At 59.3% G+C, this 18,671-nt stretch overlaps 1 protein-coding gene across 8 annotated transcripts in view; it reads left to right on the top strand.

Moving 5' to 3' along the window:
* The window catches only part of TSNARE1 (t-SNARE domain containing 1), a 71,719-nt gene that overhangs the window by 40,940 nt on the left and 12,108 nt on the right, over positions 1-18,671 (top strand). For 5 of the 8 annotated variants that reach the window (XM_033126023.1, XM_033126024.1, XM_033126021.1 and 2 more), the window contains 6 exons: positions 2,804-2,881; positions 3,652-3,721; positions 9,973-10,063; positions 11,223-11,297; positions 11,791-11,850; positions 15,909-16,070. In XM_033126023.1, the coding sequence (XP_032981914.1) occupies positions 2,804-2,881; positions 3,652-3,721; positions 9,973-10,063; positions 11,223-11,297; positions 11,791-11,850; positions 15,909-16,070 (536 nt within the window). The remainder of the gene's footprint in view (positions 1-2,803; positions 2,882-3,651; positions 3,722-9,972; positions 10,064-11,222; positions 11,298-11,790; positions 11,851-15,908; positions 16,071-18,671) is intronic. The other 3 variants (XM_033126025.1, XM_033126019.1, XM_033126020.1) reach the window with 2 other exon arrangements.

The following is an 18,671-nucleotide window of genomic DNA, read 5'->3' as shown; positions in this document are numbered from 1 at the left end:
GTTTCATGAGAACATGGCTTATGGTTTTGGTCATAATTTCTCTGTACCGTTGGCCCCCAGATTCCTGTTTCCATCGTGTACCTCTGACCCGAGCGTCTACCCACACAGCCCACAGCCGGCACTGGGCACCTTTACTCCCCTGACCTAGAGGCACCTCTCACACACCTTGACCCGTGTGACCTTTTTGTCTCTCCCCACCACGCCTGTTTCTCCTCTGCGTTTCCTGTCGTGGCGAGCAGCCCCTTCCATCCCGGTCGGCTGACCAGACACCTGGGCATGATGGACACAGGACACCATGAGGACACCAGCCATCTGCCCTCTTCCTTAGCCCCCGTCACGTTCAGCCTGTCTGCCGTTCTGTCAGCTCTTTCCCTGACCCCTCTGATTTTCTTCTCTGCCCACATCCAAGCCCTGTCATTTGTCACGGGGGCTGGATGCACAGGCTGGACTGATATTTCTGCAGTAAGTGTCTCATTGCCCATCTGCCCGTCACACAGTGGCCACCGTGAGTTGTGAGACGGGGAGCATGTGTGGCGGCTCACGGATGACTACATTGCAGAGTTCAGCTGAGCCTTCCACGGGGCTCACAGCGCGATGGTTGCCGAGACAGTGCCTGTCAGGCGGCCAGCCCTTCCTGGATGTGGGTGGTTTGTGTGCTGGGTACGGAGAGGTTCAGCGGCTGAAGCAGATGGAGCCCCGTCTCCCTCACGCGGCCGTCCTGCCTCGGCTCCTCCAGCTGTGCCCCCTTCACCTGCTGGTGGAGGGGGTCACTGCCCATCACCTCCCAGCCGGGCCGGGTCAGAGGCAGTCACAGGCTGTCCATTTCCTTTGAAAATACGAGGGAAAACATGCGGTTCCCTTCTCAAAGCCCAGGCCTAAGAATGTAGTCACGTGGCTCTCTTGGCTGCAGGGGAGGCTGGGAGGTTCCCTCTGCAGCTGTGTGGCCAGGCACTCAGGACAAGGAGACACTGAGTCTGAGGGGACAGCTCGTATTGTCCATCGGCCTTGGCCAGCGCCCCTGGGGCATTCTTTCCTGCTGAGGCAACAGGCCCCCCACGCACCTTTCCCTCAGTGAGGAAAGGAGTTGGACCTGCTCGTGGCCTGGCCCTGTCCTTGCTCCTGGGCCTGACCTGCTTGGTGTCCTCGTCCAGAATATTGGCACATTTCCTCCTTCCCTCCCTCTAGGTCCACCCCAGCCCCAGCCCTGGTTTTGGTGCCAGCCCACGGTGGCTCTAGGTGTTTACCAAACCCACTGTGGCCATCATAGCGACCGCACCTGCTGCTGTTGCCAGGCTGGCCCACCCGCTGCTTCCTTCCAGAGGCGGGGCCTCCACAGGCGGCTCGCAGGGGCTCTGCCTAGGAGCCCAGGCGTCTGCCGATGGCCAGCAGCCAGACTGGACCTCTCGGAGTCTTTGCCTTTCTGGGCCACGAGGGCGCTGTCCCTGCCGCGCAGGCTGGCTGCAGCCACTGATGGCACAGTGTCATTTAGGGGGTTCTGACCAATGTGTCTAACTGGTGACGTGCCCCGTCCAGGGGTGCAGACAGCCCTCACTCCAGCCGTTTCCCCAGCCAGGGGCACCATAGGTTTCTATTGTCTGTTCTGCAATGTCATATAAATAGGTCCTCCTGAGTGTGCTCTGGGGTTTGGCTGCTTTCCTTGGCGCGAGGCTTTCGAGGCCCGCTGGGTTTCGTGTCGCTCCTCTCGTGGCTCTGTTGCATGAGGGGCCCTGTGCCTGTGTGTCCTGTCCCTGGACAGTGGCGCCCTCTCCAGGTTTGGAGAATGGAGCCACCATACACGTCTTACACGTGCTTCATGTGGATGCATGTGTGACGTGAGCTTCTTGTGGACGTGTGTGTGACGAGCTTGTGGATAAGTGTGTGACATGAGATTGTTGTGGACACGTGTGACACGAGCTTGTGGACGTGTGTGTGAGTCCCTGCCTATGCACCCAGGGCACTGCTGGGCCGCGGGTTGGCAGGTGCCCAGTCTCTGGGACAGTAGACCTTTCTGTAGTGGCCGCTCAGTGTGCGAGCGTCCCTGCCCTGGCCAGAACGTGGCAGTGCCCGCAAAACGTTCTGAATGGTTTTTTGAGTGAAGGTAAAGTTCACACATTTAAAAATTCACCATTTTAACCATCCTAAAGTGTACAATTCGGTGGTTTTCAGTACATTTGCCGTCGTGTACAATCGTCACCACTAATTCCAGAACATTCTATCACCCCAAAAAGAAACCCCACATGCATTAGGAGTCATTCCCAGTGTGCCTCCCCTGGTGACTATGAGTCTGTGTTCTGTCCTGTGGGTGTCCTCTGGCCCCGGACGCTTCGTGTGAATGGAACCAGATGACGCGTGGCCTCCGTGTCTGGCTCCTGTCACTGGTGGGGCACTCAGCCGGGTCAGTGCTGCTTCCTTCCGTGTCTGGGTGGTGGGGATGGATCCATCTTCGTTGTCCCTGAGGCGCAGGTGCTTGTGTCTGCCTGTGGCTTGTGAGCACATGTGTGGGCCTCCTCTCGTTTCTCTGGAGGGCGCGGAAGTCGGGTTGCCTGGGGAATGGTACTGCTGTTTGGCCGTTCTCGGGAGCTGGCCCCTTGCTTTCCTTGCTTTCCTTGCTTTCCTGTGGCTTCTGAGTGCTGCCGGGGCAGGTGGGCTCCGTGTTCTATCTCTGAGCCTCTGCCCGACCCAATGGGGCCGAGTCAGGAAGCAGAGACGATGGCCTTGCAGCCCGGGCGCTGCCAGAGCGCTCTGTGCACTGGGCCCGCAGGCAGCGCGGTGACAGTGTCCTCCTCTCTCCCTGTGCTTGCAGCCACCCAGGTGGACCTGAGCGACCTCCAGGAGCTGTTCCAGGGGACATCGGCCAATGTCTTCCGAATCAACTCTAACGGTGAGTCTGTGCCCGTCCGGCGGACGTGGGCCACCAAGTGCACTGTGGCAGATTGAGGGGACACGGGTAGAGGTGTGCCCCTGGCCCCCCCACCCCGATCAGACTGCCTCCAAGGCCGGGCGCAGGTGTTTCAGGATGGGAGGGCAGGTGGGTCACCGTGTCCCTGGCTGCCCTGCACAGTGCTGCTTCCTGCGGCAGGTGGCCTCAGCTCCACTGCTCTGCCCCCATTGCACCCCCTGTGTGACCTGGACACGTTCTCGTGGGGCAGGAGCGTGTTAGAGCCTCCCTCAGGCTGGCAGGGCTGGCAGGCTGCGGGTCGGGGCGAGTCTCCATGAGGTCAGGGCTTGTCCTCAGCGCCCGCAGGCCTGGGGACGGGGGGAAGGGATTGCTGCACCTTGTGGGCGAGGGTGGGTATTTGCCCCTGAGCTCTGAGAACTGTCAGGTCAGTAAGAGCGCTGACCAGGAGAGGAGAGAAGCCCCCTACCCAGACTGCAGGGCCTGGGGCCTGTCCCAGGACAGCTGGGGGAGGGGCCTACTTGGGGGCTGTGCCAGGGGTATGAGCTATGGGCCCGTGCTGGGCCCGCCGTGAGGCCCCTGGCACTGCGCAGCCTTGGCGTCTTGGCCTGGCAGGCCCACGGTCACTCCGATGCTCTCCCAGGTCCTGGCCCACATGTCTCTGGGCTGCCAGCAGGAGGGCATGCACCCTGGAGCCTGGGCAGCGCCTGGCGGAGGGCCTCTGCTCCTGATGCCTGTCCCTCTTGTCTTGACAGTGACCTCCTTGGAGCAGAGCCTGCGGTCCCTGGGGACGCCGAGTGACACACAGGAGCTGCGGGACAGCCTGTGAGTGTGTACCTGTGTGCACGTGTGTGTGTAACGGTGTGCACTTTGCCCACTCATACGCAGCCTCTGCACATACCAGCCAGCAGCTGCCTGGGCCACACGCACACCTTGCATGCCCGAGGGCCACTGGGCGTGTGCTCAGAGCCAGAGGCTGGGCTCACTCGGGGCGTCCACGCTGTGCCCTCACAGGGAAGCCCAGGTGTGCCTGTGACGCCCGTGTGGACACAGATCCACACACAGCGTGCACTCAGGTGGCCGGGCATGTGTCCACTTGTACACTTTTTTCCTCACCAACTGTCCCCAACATATCTGCCACACACCAAAACTCACCAATGGGAACTGTGCACTTGTGAACACCCTGTGGGCCCAGGTGGTGAGCCAGGAGGTGAGCCAGGTGTACCATACCATATGCACAGCAAGTTGCAGGTAGTGGACACACAGGCTGGGTGGAGTGGGGCTTTGTGGTTTGATTCTGCCCCTGCAGGGGTCCCACTGGGCCTTCCTTTTGGGATCCCCAGAGGCTTGCCCTGAGTCGGGCCGGTGAGACAGCTGGTCTGGGACGAGGCTCAGCTCTTGATGGAAAGGCTCTTTGGCGGCCGGCACCCTGGGTCTCTGTAGGAGGCAGGGCAGGAGGCAGCTCTGTGTTCAGGCCACCCGGGGCCTGGCGTGTGGTGGGGTCACTGAGGGGGAGCCCGAGGCTGCGTCCGAGCCCCGTCTCCTTGGCCACCTCCTTGCCCGGGTACCCTGGGCTGCTCATACCACTTCTTGGAGCCTGAGCCATCCTGTCTGGGGCAGGGGCTGGTGGTGGACCAAACATGCTCTGAGGGACATAGGCTGCAGCTGAGACTGTGTGTCCCCTCCTGGTGTTACATTCATTGGAGCGGTCTTAGCCCCTGTCCAGATGCCTCCATACTAAGCCTGACCAGCCCAGAGGTGGCTCCTGGGGCTGCCGGGCCCCAGGGAGGCTTGGGGTGCTTGGGCAGAGATGAGCCAGCACCCTGTGTGGAGTCACACTGAACGCTGTGCTTGGACCTGAGGGCCTTCTCTATCTGTCCCATTGTCACCCAGCCTGGCCTTCCACCTCCCCTGCCCTGCTCTGTTCTATGGGTGCCCCTGGGGAGGACGCCCTGCAGCGCATGGCAGGGGGCTGTTTGGACCCACCCCCAGCCCTCTTTCTCCCACCACCTTTGCTGTGGGCACACCGAGCCGTTGGGAGCCCCCAGCTGTCCTGTGAGTAACAAGCTCTGATGGCCAGTCCCACGGCAGGAACCCCTAGGAGACCATGCTTGCCAGTGCCAGGCCTGTACCTGTCCCTTGTCACATCTCAGTACGTGTCCGGCCGTCATGGCCCTCCTGACCTGCCCTGTGTCCATGCAGGCACCAGGCCAGCCTCCCCAGCAAGAGCCTCACGGTTTGGGAACCCATACTAGGTGCTGGCTGCACCCTCAAGGTTTGGGCCGGTTGTCCGTGGGGTGGACATTTCCTACCCTGGTGATTCCTGATGCTTTGGAATTAGCCATTGAAGAAGCATCGTGCCCATAGAAGAGGAGGGCTTCCTCGTGGGGCTCAGCCCTGCCCTCCGCTCCTTGCATCCTGCCCACCGGTGACCTGGAGAGGAGGGCAGGTAGTGCTAGTCCCATTTCACAGATGAGGACAGTGAGGCTCTGAGAGTGGTTGGGTATGTGACCAAGGCTACACCTCTCTTAACTGATAGGCCACAAGCCATCTACCCACCCACTCATCCATCCACCCATCCATGCACTCCCCCATCCACCCACCATCCATCCATCCATCCATCCACCCACCCACCCACCCACCCACCCACCCACCCACCTTCCTACCCATCATTTGTCCCTTCACCCAGGCTAGCTGGGACCAGCACTGCCAAGTCTGGGGGGCCAGAGCTCAAGGCAACAGAGGACCCTTTGCAGATTTTATGTGCAATTCTGATTTAAAATTTTTTTATTTCTTTTTAAAATAGCGTGTATTGTTTTCTGATTGTGAAAGTGACATATGTTCGTTATAAGAAATTGGGACATATAGGATGTCTGAGTACGCACTGTTGACATTTCTATATTTCCTCCCAGCCTCTTCTCAAATCCGTATGTGTTTTGCAGAATTGGATTTAAGTGAATAATGCTCCGGACCCACTTTTTACACTGAGGACTGTGGGGTGTGCCTGCCCTCATCACACACGGAAACATGGGCTTTGGAGGTGCAGGGATGACAGGAATCCGTGTCATTACTGAGCTGAGCCTGGGCTGGTTCCTGCTACTCCTAGCGATTTTCAGCGTTAGGAACCCAGTTCCCCGTTTCTGGGTTCGGGTCCTGGAGTGACGTGTCCCTCTCAGGTCAAGAGGTGATATTTTCAGGGCCCTGGCCCTCTCAGGTTTCCCGGGCTGCCCTGCCTGTCGGCTCAAGGATGAGTTCACTTGCTCGGTTCTGGGGAGGAGACATGGCTCCTGGACCTTTCCCCACACAGGGCCTGACTTCAAGGACTGAGTGTCCTGGGGCCACCACCCCCTCCCCACTCCGCCCCCATCAGCCTCAGCCTTCAGGTCTAGAAACTGTCCCTTAGCACCTTCTGTCCCCCATTGGCCCCTCCTCCCTGCAGGGCAGTCCCTAACCAGCCTCTGGAGCCTTCCATGACCCCGTTCCAAGGTGGAATTTGTGCATAGCCTGGACTGTTAGCATTTTAAAATGACTTGAGACCAACGAAGGGTTGCTAGCTCTGTATTTTCTCCACAGTGGTAGTCGCTAGCTTTTTTATTTTGCCAAGTAAGGACAGGAGACAAAAGTATACCACCACCAGTTATTGCCATTATTTCATAAAAGAAGACAGGCCAGGCCTCCAGAAGTGGGTGGGCTCTGATCTCAGGAGAGAGGACAGCCCTTCAGATTGAATATATTTAGCTTTGTGCAAACCTCTGAAGGCTGAGCCAGTTCTCGTCTCGCACAAGACAGGTGTGGGCTTTGTCATTCCTGCCAGCCGCCTCGAGGGGACCCACCCCGGGCCCCATCACAGGCTCCCAGCTTGGCCCAAGTGGGTTGGTGATCTCTCTCCCCAGGGAGCTGGACGGGTGGGAGAGGTGCGGAGAGGGAGGCAAATGCCCGAGGCTCACAGGGAAGCTGGGCTGCAGCTCCCATCCAGCCTCAGTGGACCATGCTTCCGGCATGTTCCTTCGTTGGTGGGGAACCACTGCTGCCTCCTTTTCCGGTGGGGATCTCTGTTTGTGGCCATGGAACTATCATCGGAGCTGAGAGTGGCATTTCATGGTACTCCGAAGGGCAGATACCCAAGCAGGGGGCAGGCTCACTGCAGTTCGCATCCTACCCTCCCCCGCACACACACGTGTGTCCTCAGCTTGGCCCTCAAACCACCCCAGCCCCGTGTGAGGCCCTCCTTTCTCCCACCCTCCATCCTCGCCTCTTCCTGATTTTCCATGTCTTGCTTTCACTGCCAGCAGTTTAATGCCGCTCGGTTGGAACGAGCCCTTTCCGGTGGCCTGTGTGGGCCTGGGTCCTGGCAAAGGTTTGAGGCCCAGAGGGAGTTCTGTGGAGCAAGCACAGAGCGCCTGTTGGTAGCACCTGCCAGGACACAGGGAGGGCCCAAGGTATGGCCGGGGGCGGTGGGCATGCCCCCCTCTTTGGCCTTCTCTGCTGCTGGAACCAGGGCCAGAGTTTCAGGGGGGGTTGGTATAGGGCCAAGGTCGTAGGAGGCTGAGCAGAGCCAGCGGGCAGGTGGGACGCGTACCAGGGGAGGACATGCTCTGAAGCCAAGCAGCGAAGGTTCAAGGAGGTGGCCATTGCAGGGCTCAGGAAAAGGGGAGCCACCGCAGGGCCAGCCAGGGGCCAGGCACCCCCAGGGACCAGTGCTCCCCTCCCTGGCATCGGGTTCGCATGTCAGAATTGGTGCCAGCAGGGCTCAGGAGGCTGGGTTAGGCTCATGCAGGGCTACGCTGGCGGCTGGTGGCCGGTGTCTTGAGCTGTGAACTTCTCATCGCAGCCCTGCCGTGACTGCACACAGAGCCCTCTGGGCATTTGCTGAGAACCAGAGGGGAGGAGGCGTATCCAGCCCCTTCCTTCCCGCTGCTATTAGAAGGCGTTCTGTGGAGTTATCCCTGGTCACCTGGGCTGACCTGAGGTCCCTGTGAGTCCGAGATCTGACGCTCACTTCTCACAGCTTCCTCTGGACCCAGAGACTCACTGACCAGGCCACGGCCTTTCGAAGCTGACTCAGCTCAGTCCCTCCTTTAACACATGGGCAAGTGGATGCCAGGGTGGGGGGAGGGGCCGTGAGCGAGTGCAGAACTTTGGAGGTCTGCTTCCCCAGGACTGCCGTGGTGTCCGCCTGGGACCTTGGGCCAGGGAGACACTGTTGCAAGCTGGACATGAAGCTCAACGCCCTTTCTGGGGGCACCTTACAGCAGCCCCAGGCCCGGCCTCGAGGCCTCGCGGACAGTGGGATGAAAGCCTAGAGTCAGAATGTGGCAGGGCAGGGGGGAGGCTGTGTGGCTCCAAAATGTCTGGGGCCTCAGCTGGGATCCTGAGAGCCTGGGGGACACCGCAGCCGGGGCTTGGGCAGCTCGGAAGTCACACTGTGTCAATTCTGCCACCCTCCGTGGTCAAAGCCATTCGAGCCTGTCCAAATTCAAGAAGGGACTCAGCCCTACCTCTCAAGGAGAGAAGTGTCAAAGAATTTTATGGTCATTGGAAAAAAATGGCCGGGTGCCCAAAAGCAGCCTCAGACATGTCATGTATGAGGAGCTGCAAGGAGGGGCCTGGGCCAAGCCAGCTCTCAGCGAGGGGGGCACGGCCAGGCCACTCAAAGCCTCGTAGTCCTGGGGGATTGTTTGGGTTTTATTTCCAGAGCAGTAGGAAGCTGGTGGAAGGTTCTAGAAGGGAATGATATACTGGCTGGCACTGAAGACATGTCCTGAGTTGTGCAGGGATTCTGGGATGGGGGCCCAGTACTCACCCCTTCCTTCATGGGGGGCCTGTCTCCAAGGCCGGCCCATGCTGGGGCCTGGGGAGCTGCCCCTGGAGCGGCTCAGGCCGCTGTCACGCGATCCCCCGCCCACTTTCCTCTCCCTCGTTTGCGCTGATAACCCCGTGTAGAGTCCCGCGTGGGAGACGCCCTTGTGGCTGCTGCGAGGGCTCACGTAAGCCCATGCGGGGGTGTGGAGCACTGATCTCCTGGCCTCGTCTGCCCGCCTCTCAGGCTGGTGAGGGTCTCTTACCCACTCCTGCCCTCCGCACGGCAACCGTCCTCCTTCCCTGTACGCCCTGCTCGTGTGCTCTGACCAGGGCGGGTGTCAGGGACCTGGCCGCCTGTGCCTGGGGGGTGTCCACCTTGTCGGATGGGGTCCATCTCCACAGGGTGGCCCGTAGGATCTTCCCGTGTCTTCAGCTCTGGAGCTGGCACAGTGCCACCACCCACACCGCTGCTGAACAGCTTCCTACCGGGAGCAAAGCGGGGCCATCGGGCTGTAGCTCGCGGGGTCAGGAGGGGTCTCTGGTGTCTGCTGGGCTTCCCCTTGCCCAGTGTGTGCACCCCAGGAGGCCTGAGGGCAGGGTTTGCCCGTGGTGTCAGCTGTAAGTGACTGTGGCTGTCACAGAGCTGTAAACGGTGGCTGGGAGGGAACCTGGGCCTGGAGCTGGGGGTCTCACCCAGGACCTATGGAGCTGGCCCAGCAAGTGCGTGGGCCCATGTTCCCTCTGAGGTCCCCACTCCCGGTTCCCACTGAGTGTTGACCCCGGGGGCCTTTCCCCAGGAAGGGCTTGTGGCTGAGGCCCCTTCAGGGGGTTGGGGGGTGCAGGTGCTGACCCAGCAGGCCAGAGGTTGTCTGCGGTGGCCGTGGAGGTGATGAGGCTCCTGGTGACGGCACACTCGAGTCCGGTGTCTCCACACGGGCGTCCCGGGAACCGGAATCACCGTGTCCTTCTTTCCCTGCGCCCCTCTGCTGTCTGCTCTGCCTGTTGCTTTCTCTGTGTCTGTCTCTGCCCCCTCTTGGGCCTCACTCTGGGTCTGCCCATTCTGCTCCCTCTGTGGCCACGGTTCTTCCTACCTGTGTCCTCCTGTCCTCTCTGCCTCTTTCCTTCCTGTTGGTTGTCCTCTCTCCCCTTTTCGCTCCTCCTCGTGTCTCCTGCCCTCTCGGCGTTGCCCCCTTTCTGCTTCTCCCTGCTTCCGCCATTTCTCCTGCCTCCCCATCTCTCCTCCCGGCCCCCCTGCTCCCCGCTGCCCCCCTCAGGCACACGGCGCAGCAGGAGACTAACCACACCATCGCTGCCAGCACCAGCGCCATGAAGCAGATGTCGGAGCTCCTGCGAGGCTGCTCCCGGGTATGTTGCCCAGGCGGGTAGAGTGGGGCTGGGGGCTGCGGCTGGCCCGGGGCACACGCCTGGTGCCGCTTACGGGGGCCTCACTGGGACTCGGAGACAGGCTCCATGGGGCTGTTAGGCGCAGACAGGGTGCCTCGGAAAGGCGTCCACTGGGGAGCTGGTCTCACTGAAACGGGACCATTCTGCTGGCGACTGTGGCCCTTGTCACCCGTGGGTGTGCAGGGTGGTGCATGGGCCGAGTTCAGGTTGGAACCACAAAGAAACCGCTCTCCTAGGCTGGGCTTAGTCTGTGACTTGAGACGCAGGGTCTGGGGAACAGCCAAGGCCCTCTGGGGAGATGATGGGAGGTGCCAGGGTCAGGAGAGGAGCAGAGGCCCATGTCTGTGTCCTGGTCCCAGGGCTCTAGGGCTGACGTGGCTTCATCTGTGCTGGAGCTGCCTGGCAAGAGCTGAGGGCTGGGGTTCCCAGTGGCCTGGCGGCACTCAGCAGACCAGAGTAGGCGGTGCCAGGGTCTGGGCTGGCTTGTATGTTGTTGCATTGGCAGTATGTCCAGAGTGCCAGCTCTGTGCCAGGCATTGTCTGGGCGCCGAGGTGTGGTGTGAACAGGATAGACAAGGCCCATTGCAGCGGGCGGACGGAGGCCGTGCGTGAGGGCTGAGATTTTGGTGACGGGAGGGGTGGTTTCATGGCTGCAGTCCTGACACTGGTGGTGAGGAGTAGCGTGGCCTGTGGTTGGGCACATGGGCCCTGGGGTCAGTGGCCTGGCTCCACCACCCCTGTGGCATTAAGTAGGCTGAGGGCTACGAGCTGTGGGACGGGTCGTAATGCTTCTCTCCTGAGCGCGTTGTTTTGGGGACCAGACAGGCATGTGCTGGCTGCACAGTCCATGTTGAAGGCTGTGTGGGGTACGGTGCCAATGTCGGCCGTGTCCGTGGAGCCCATGCTGGCATATGGGGGGCTGGAGGCGATGGGGATGAGCCTGGTTCTGACGGCGGACGGTGTGATGATGGCGGTGAGCTGGGGATGGGTGGGGAAGGGGCCTGCTGTAGGCACTGCCAGGAGGGCACAAGCAGTGTGGGGAGCCAGAGCTCCCCAGGAGCGCAGGGCTGTGGGGGCAGCCAAGGCCTCGGCCGCTGTGGAAGCCACACTCTCTTTGCAGCAGGAGCGTCTTCAGCTGGACAGCCTGAAAACTCAGCTCTCCGAAGCCATTCAGCGCTATGGAGCCGTGCAGAAGGTGAGGCATAAGCAGGCAGAGGGTGCCTGCCAGCTGGGGGGGCCTCGCTGCCTTGAGCACCCACTCTGGCTGTGTCGCCCTGGGTTGGCCTGGTATGGTCCCATTCCCCAAAGCAGAGGAAGGGCCAGGCTTGGGGACATTCAACAGTCACCAGTATCCAGCTAGTGTGACCGCAGGGTGTGTGTAGTACAGGATGTGGCCCTTCTGGTGCTTCCCAAGAGGTGTCTGTGCAGCAGCCTCTGGGGGGATAGGTGACACCCCTTTGGACGGGTGAGGAAACAGATCCAGAGAGCCTAGGTGCCTGCATGGTGGAGGGGGGCTGTCCAGCAAGCGGGCAGAGCCCAGCCACACTCCATGGATGCTGCATTTTCTCCTTGGGCCGAGGTTGTGTTTTGCTGTTGGCTACTGTCCAGTACTTCACGTTCATCTGACTGTCTCTCCTCTCCTCCCTGCCTTTTCTGTTCTTCCCATCTCCCTTCTCTTTTTCCAACAGAAAATCGCAGAAAAGTCCAGAGCTCTGCTTCCCACAGCTCAGAGGGGTGGCAGACAGCAGGTGGGTATCAAGCATTTGCATGGCCAGTGGGCATTAGGGGACAGCAGAGTCCAGTGCCGTGGTGCTCCAGGGAAGAGCAGGAGGGGCCGAGGGCAGGGGTCTCTGTCTGAAGGGTCTGCCTTGATGAATGACCTTTTACAACATTGGCATTTGACCTTCGGCCTCTGGCACAGGCTTGATACATGGTAATGGTTGTTGACAGTTCCACTTGCTGTACAGGGCTACCTTGAATCAGACTAACCCTCCTGACAGTAGAAACTAATAGAAGACCTAGAAAAGAGTATCATTGGAGTCCTATGTGAATGGATGGAGGGAGAATGAACAGAAACAATATTTAAAGAAGTAATGGTTGAGAATTTTCCAAAACTGTCCAAATACTTCACGACACAGAGTAACGAAGCTCTATGAGAAAAAATCCAAAAACCAAAACAAAACAACAAAACCTACCCTAGTCACATCATAACAAAATTCTGAATACCAGGGGCAAAAACCATATCTTAAAAGCTGATTGAATGCTGAGAAAAAAGTTACATTATTTTACAAGAAACAACAAGACGTACACCTGACTGCTTAAAGGAAACAGTGGAAGCCAGGAGGTGATGGAAAGGCACCTTCAAAGCTCTGAAAGAACACGAGCGTCACATCTTTATGGTAAGCCAGCATTTCTTACACAGATGAAAAAGTCCTAACCATGAAGAAAAAGATCGACTAACGTGACTTTGTTAAAATCAGTTCACCCTTAAGAGTGTGAAGAGGCAACCCAGAGAGAGTGAAGGTATTCGTACAACATGTACCTGAAAAGGACTTGCAGCCATAATATATAAAGGTCTTTTATAAATCAACAAGAAAAAGGCAGACAACTCAATTCAAAAACAAACAAGGGCAAAAGCCGTAGACGGGCCCATGGCAGAGGGACACCCAGAGGGCTAGTAAGCACACAGACGTGCTCTCAGCACATGTCATTGGAAGCAGGCAAGGTGAGCCCATGATGCTGTGTCACTGCACTCCTCATACCCACCAGAGTGACTACGACCTGGGGAAGCATCGTGTCGGCAGGGCTGGGGGCAACTGGAAATGTCACGCTGTTGATGGCAGTGGGAACGGGTACCGCCACTCTGGAACACTGTTGGAAAATGTCCGCTAACGTTAAACCTTGTCTTGCCTGTGATCAAGTACACACCCAGTGGAAGTGCCCTTATTTCTTCGCCAGAAGTCACGTAGGAGAATGCTGTCAGCAACACAACACGCAGAAGCAAAAGCCTGGGAAGAGAGCCAGTCTGTGTGGAATGCCTAAGTCACGTGTGCTGACTTCACACAGGGAAGGCTGTGCAGAGCACGAAGTGGTGCGGGGAGGGCCCCCCAGTGCTGTCACAGACATGCCGGTGGGCCAGAGAGCCTGACACCAAAGAGGACAGAGGTCAGAACGAGGCCGCGCTGACGGGCGGTGTTAGAAGCCGGACAGTCATGAGTGTCTGGTATCTTGACCCGGAAGTCTTTCCTTTGTAAGAATTCATGGACTTCTATACACTTGTGATTTGTGCACTGAGCTGTAGATGTGTTATATTTCAGTAGGATTTCTTTTTGAAGAAGGAGGAAAATGATCAGAAGTGCTTCTGAGTAACAATGACAGATTAGGTTCTTTTCAGGAGTCTTGCAAGCTGTAAGCTATGAGGTCCTGCTCCATCCTGTTAACACAGGGATCGCTACCGCGTTGGTACTCCAGAGCCCGCCTCTCTCCTGGGAGCAGGCCAGCCTCTCTCCAGTGGGCCTCCGAGGCCGTGGTCAGCCGTAGCCTCAGCCGGGTCCCGGGTCAGTCTCGGACCTCCGTCAGGCCCAGCCAGTGGGCAGCACAGGGGCGTGTGTGGGCCGGCGCCTGCCGTGTGCTCCCGTGCAGCGGTGAAGATGCACTTCACCTCCCTGGCCAGCTGGAAGTGTCCAGAGCACAGACGGGGAGTTGTCCCTCACCTCTGTGCCCCACTTCCTTTCTTTCACGTGGGGGCTGGGGAGAGGACGGCTACAGTCATGCCACTTCTGATGGTCTGGGCTTTGACAAGTCTCTAGAAACTTCCGTCAGCTAACAAATACTGTCATTGATATTTGGAGAAATCGATGACCAGCTTGACTCATAAACAGAGCTGTTTCCCAAGCTCGCGCCCTGAGCCCTGCCCTTCCAGGGGGTCATGGACGTTGCCGCATGGAGCCCAGGGTCAGAGCACATGAGAAAGTGGCCCTTTCCCCAGGGCCCCTGAGGACCCTGGGGTCCTGCCTTGCTCCTCACTGGCCCTGGGCAGGGGCATATCCTCCTGGCCTCCGGGAACCCCCCTCAGGGTTTCGTCTTTCTCACGGGAAACTGCTCAGCCCCGCTCTCCGGCAGTCACGTTGGGCTGTGGGTTTCTTCTATACGTGTCAGAATTGGACCCAAACCCTTGGCCTTGGAGGGAGGAGAAAGCCGCCTTTGTTGATGCCTCTCGGGCTGGAAAACCATCACACGCGGCCCCTCCACACTGACCCCAGCGCCTTGCCAGCAAATCTCTAATCCCAGCTTCGGCGCTAAAGACCCAAATTGGGCCTTTGTGACGAGAATAAAGGGGTGCTTTCTGATCCTTTCAGAGGGCTGCGGCGGGATCAGGCAGCTAAGCCATTTCTTCCTGCCCTGCCTCTTGTCAGGAGCCGCTCGGGGAGGGCAGGCATCTGCTACCTGTGGAGGGGAGGGCACTCGGGCCGAGCCACCACACATCACGGCCTGGACCCTTGGCCTCCAAGTGGGGGTCACTGTTCCCAGTGTACAGAGGAGGACACTGAGGCCCAGGGCCTCCCAGCAGGCGAGTGCTGGGTTGCAGCTTTGGGGGGGGCTCTGGGAGCCGCAGAACTGGCCTGTCACTGGGCCAGAATGCACTGCTCACTTCCTCCCGCCCACGCCCACACCCGGGAAGAGGTGCTACTGCTGCCTTGGCCAAGTAGCTCTTATCAACAGATTTTTTTAGATCTTTAATTTTATATTCATCTACCCATGTATTTATTTATTTAAAGGCCTCTGCTGACTGCGGGGGAAGAGGTCCCGCCGTGGTAGCGTGTGTGTAGGAGAGTGTCAGCTTGGGAAGGAGAACGGGGTAGTGTGGCTTCATTCCACATGCGGGACCGGCCGGCAGTGACCCTCTTACAGAGTGGGCAAGCCCACCTGCAGATGTGAGCGCAGTCAGAACGCTGCTGGTGGCATGTCCTGTCCCTCCAACAGCCGGCGTGCTGGTGGACCTCCTGCAGGCAGGTCTTTCGGGGCTGTGCTGGCGTTTGTCAGAGTTGTCCTGGCGTTCTTATTTGTGCAATTTCTTGGTTTCTGTGTCCAGCCAAGGATGTCTGTGCACTGGGCTCTTGCCATCTGTGCTGTATACCCAGGCCCGGCGTGGGGCGAGCCGTCACGACCCCCGAAAGTGTGCCAGGAAGAATTTGAGACTTCACATTGTGTCCTCCTGGCAGGCCTGTGCGGGGCCATGGCAGGGTCCGCAGGGAGTAGGCTCCCCTGGGAAGATAAGCGTGGTCCCATAACTGCCTCCATGAGACTCGTGCTCACGGGGTCTGCCAAGTGTGCCCCCGGAAAACCCCTGGAGTCACAGCTCCCGAGAGCTGGGAACACAGACTGTGCTCTGTGGGATCTTCTGTGTGGCCCTGGCTCAGGCTGGGTTGTGGGGTCCTGCCAAGTGCTCCCCACAGTCAGGCTTGGGATGGCCAGAGCTGGGCACATGGGCAGAGAAGGGCAGGGGCCTGGTATCTGCCTGCCCCTCCTCCCTGCGCACCATTTACATCAGCTTCAGCACCCCGTGGCCCTGTGGGCATGTCCCGTGAGCAACAGGGTAGAGGTCCTGGGCCCACCGCCCCACGTGGCTTCAGAGCCCAGGCTGCGGCCGCCTCTCTCCTCGCCAAGAGCCTGTGGGGCTGTGGGAGGGGAGCACAGACTCCTGGGGGCTCCTGGCACCTGTGAGCTGAGGCTCAGCCAAGGTGGGGCCACCTGCTGCTAGCCTGGGAAGACGACTTGGGGGTGGCCTGTTCGTCTCTGTCACCAGCAGAGTCCCCGGCCCCCTTTTGCCGAGTTGGCTGAGGATGAGAAGATCTTTAATGGAGGTGATGGCATGTGGCAGGGCCAGGAGCAGGCGCTGCTTCCGGAAATCACAGAGGAGGACCTGGAGGCCATTCGGCTGCGTGAGGAGGCCATCCTGCAGATTGAGGTGAGGGCCCGGCGTGGGCATGTGTGTGCGTGCACCTGTGCGCTTGCACACGTGCCCTTGGATCCCCGAGTGTGGTGACTCAGTTCTCCAACAACAGCGGCTGGGCCAGCCCTGCTCTGGCCCCACTTGCTCTGTGGTCAGCAGACTGAGGCCATCTGCTGCCTGAGCCTGAGGGGCTGGAGCTGGGATCCCAGGGCCTTGCCTGTGATGACAGCCTTTCCGTGGCTCTGGGCTGCGCAGTGGAGCAACTGGAGTCCAGGGAGCCCATCAGAGTTCACGCTGTGTCTTATCCCCGCCTCCCTACGTTTCCCCAGTAGAGCCCAGCCCTCTGGCTGGAGCCCAGGGCCTGCGCTGGGGAGGTGCATCTCAATCCCTATGAGCACTTCCTTCTCTGCACACTTAGGTCTCCAGGAGCCTGGCTCTGACCAAGGGGTTCAGTGCCTAGATGTTTTGAATGAACTACCAGGAGAGCTGAACCTGCAATTTGGTTGTGCTGCCAGCAGGTGGCGGTGTGAACTGTAGGTCCCACCATAGGGCATAGGGCTCCTTGTTCTTTGCCTTCTGAGGTTCACACGTGTGTAATACATTCTGCCAAATGTACCCGTAGCCACACATGGCTGCCAAAGGCATGTGGAATCCTGACAGGTGTGTGCAAGCAGGTACTGAGTGGGTGTGCGAGAGTGTGGGTGCCTGAGTTGAGCAGGGGTGTCCTAGCTGGGGTGTTCTGATAGCTGCCCCTTGGTTAGCCTCTTTTCCAGATGAGAAGGATGCAGATCAGCGAGGTCTTCCACCAGGCGGTGGCAGAGCCCGCTCTGGCCCCCATGGCAGTTACTTCACCTGGCTGAGTCTGGTTCTTCCTGTCTGGAGGTCAGGGCAGTGCCCTGTCTCCCTGGGGAAGGAGAGGTTGGATGAGATGGGCACATGCCCCTCGCCACTTCCATCACGTAGCAGGCTTGGCAGGCAGTGGTCTGGCCGATGAAGCTGGAACCATTGTCGTCTGTCCACTGCCAGCCAAGTCTGACCACCGGCCCCCACAGCTGTGTCTGTGCCAGGCTGTCCCTGTGAAGCCCATTTCACCTGGTCTCACCTGGGAGGGCTGGCGCTCCCTGCTCTCCTCCTGAGCCGGAGTGTCACCTGACCCAGGTGCAGAGCTCAGAGTGCACCAGCTGCTCCGTTGCCATGGCTACCCGGCAGGCCTAGGAGGGACCAGGCTGGGGATGTGGAGGCCAGGAAGGGCCTCAGGCTGAGCAGAGCGCCCAGGGCTCAGGGCCCCTCCCCGGAGTTGGCAGAGTGCAGCGGACTGCAAGGGGGGTGGCTGCTGTGGCTAATATCTTAACTATAAATACTGAATAAATCAGCACGTGAAGTTTGCTGTTCCATTAATTGGAACCGTCGTCGTCTTTTTAGGTGGATGGCTGCCAAGATCCTAATTATAAGAAGAGATTGTGTGATAGAGAAAGTGCAGTGGTATTTTCTTTTCGTTGTTAAACGTGAAAGGAGCGAATGAATGCGCGCGCGCGCGCACACACACACACACACACACACACAGGTTTTATTATGTCCTGCGCAAGGTTGTTATTCTGCAGTGCCAGTAACAGAAGAGAAAGAAGATTCTGTGTGAGCTTTTAATGAGTTCTAGTTTTAGAAGCACGCAGGAAAATAATTGCATGATGTAAACGTTTACTAAGTTAAGGTGTTTTTGTAGTCTCCCCCTCACACTTGCTCTCCCTCTCTGGTGCCCACCCCCGGTGCCCGCTGCCCTCATGCACTGCAGCTGGGGCTGCTCGATGCCCCCAAAGGGCAGCCCCGGGGCCTCTCATCTTTCTGTGCAGGCCCCGTGCCTTCAGGCCCGTGAGCAGCCTGGCCTTGAGCTCACACCCCAGGACTGAGGACTGGACTTCTGCCTGGAACATGGTTCCCACCCATGCTGCTGGTGGGACCAGACCTCTGGGGTATCTCCCAGGTGTGCCAGGGAGCCGGCCCCACCTGCCCTTGGCGTCCTCCGTTAGCAGCTGAGGACTGCCCAGGCGCCCGGCGCCCAGTGCTGACTGGAGGGGCCCTTGTCCGTGTCTGTCGCCTGTGCCCAGCTGCTCCCACTCCATGCTGCTCCCTAATGCCGAGGCTCCCTGTCTGCGTCCCCTCCCTCGGGCTCCTCCTCCTGGCCCCCCATCTGTCAGTGACAGACCCAGCTCCAGGTCCCAGCCCCTGCGCCTGCCCAATTCTGTAGTTCCAGGGTCACAGCCAGCTCTTCAGTGTCCCATCTGTTCTGCAAACGCCCCCTCCAGCCCCCGAAGTCCCAGGGCCCGCTGAGTGAAACAGGCACAGCCGCACGGAGACCAACCCGAGGCCACAGCCTCCCTGCCCGTCCATGGCGCAAAGGGCCTGGGGAGGAGAGAAGCCGAGCGTACACGTGGTTTCCCAGCCTTATGTGCTGGCTGGCCGGCCGGGACAAGCAGTGAAGCCCCGCATGTGAGGCGTGGAGTGGGAACCGGGGGTCTGTCTGGCCTTGTCCTGTGTGAACAAGTCGCGAGTCATCACGTGGGGAAGGGTTCTCTGCAGGAAGCGTTTTCCGAAACACAGAAGGGGGAGGGTTTTCTTAGC

Source organism: Rhinolophus ferrumequinum, chromosome 14 (assembly GCF_004115265.2).
Source record: "Rhinolophus ferrumequinum isolate MPI-CBG mRhiFer1 chromosome 14, mRhiFer1_v1.p, whole genome shotgun sequence".
Lineage (NCBI taxonomy): Eukaryota > Metazoa > Chordata > Mammalia > Chiroptera > Rhinolophidae > Rhinolophus > Rhinolophus ferrumequinum.
Note: the sequence above shows the minus strand (reverse complement) of the source record. Positions and strands in the feature narration are given on the sequence as shown.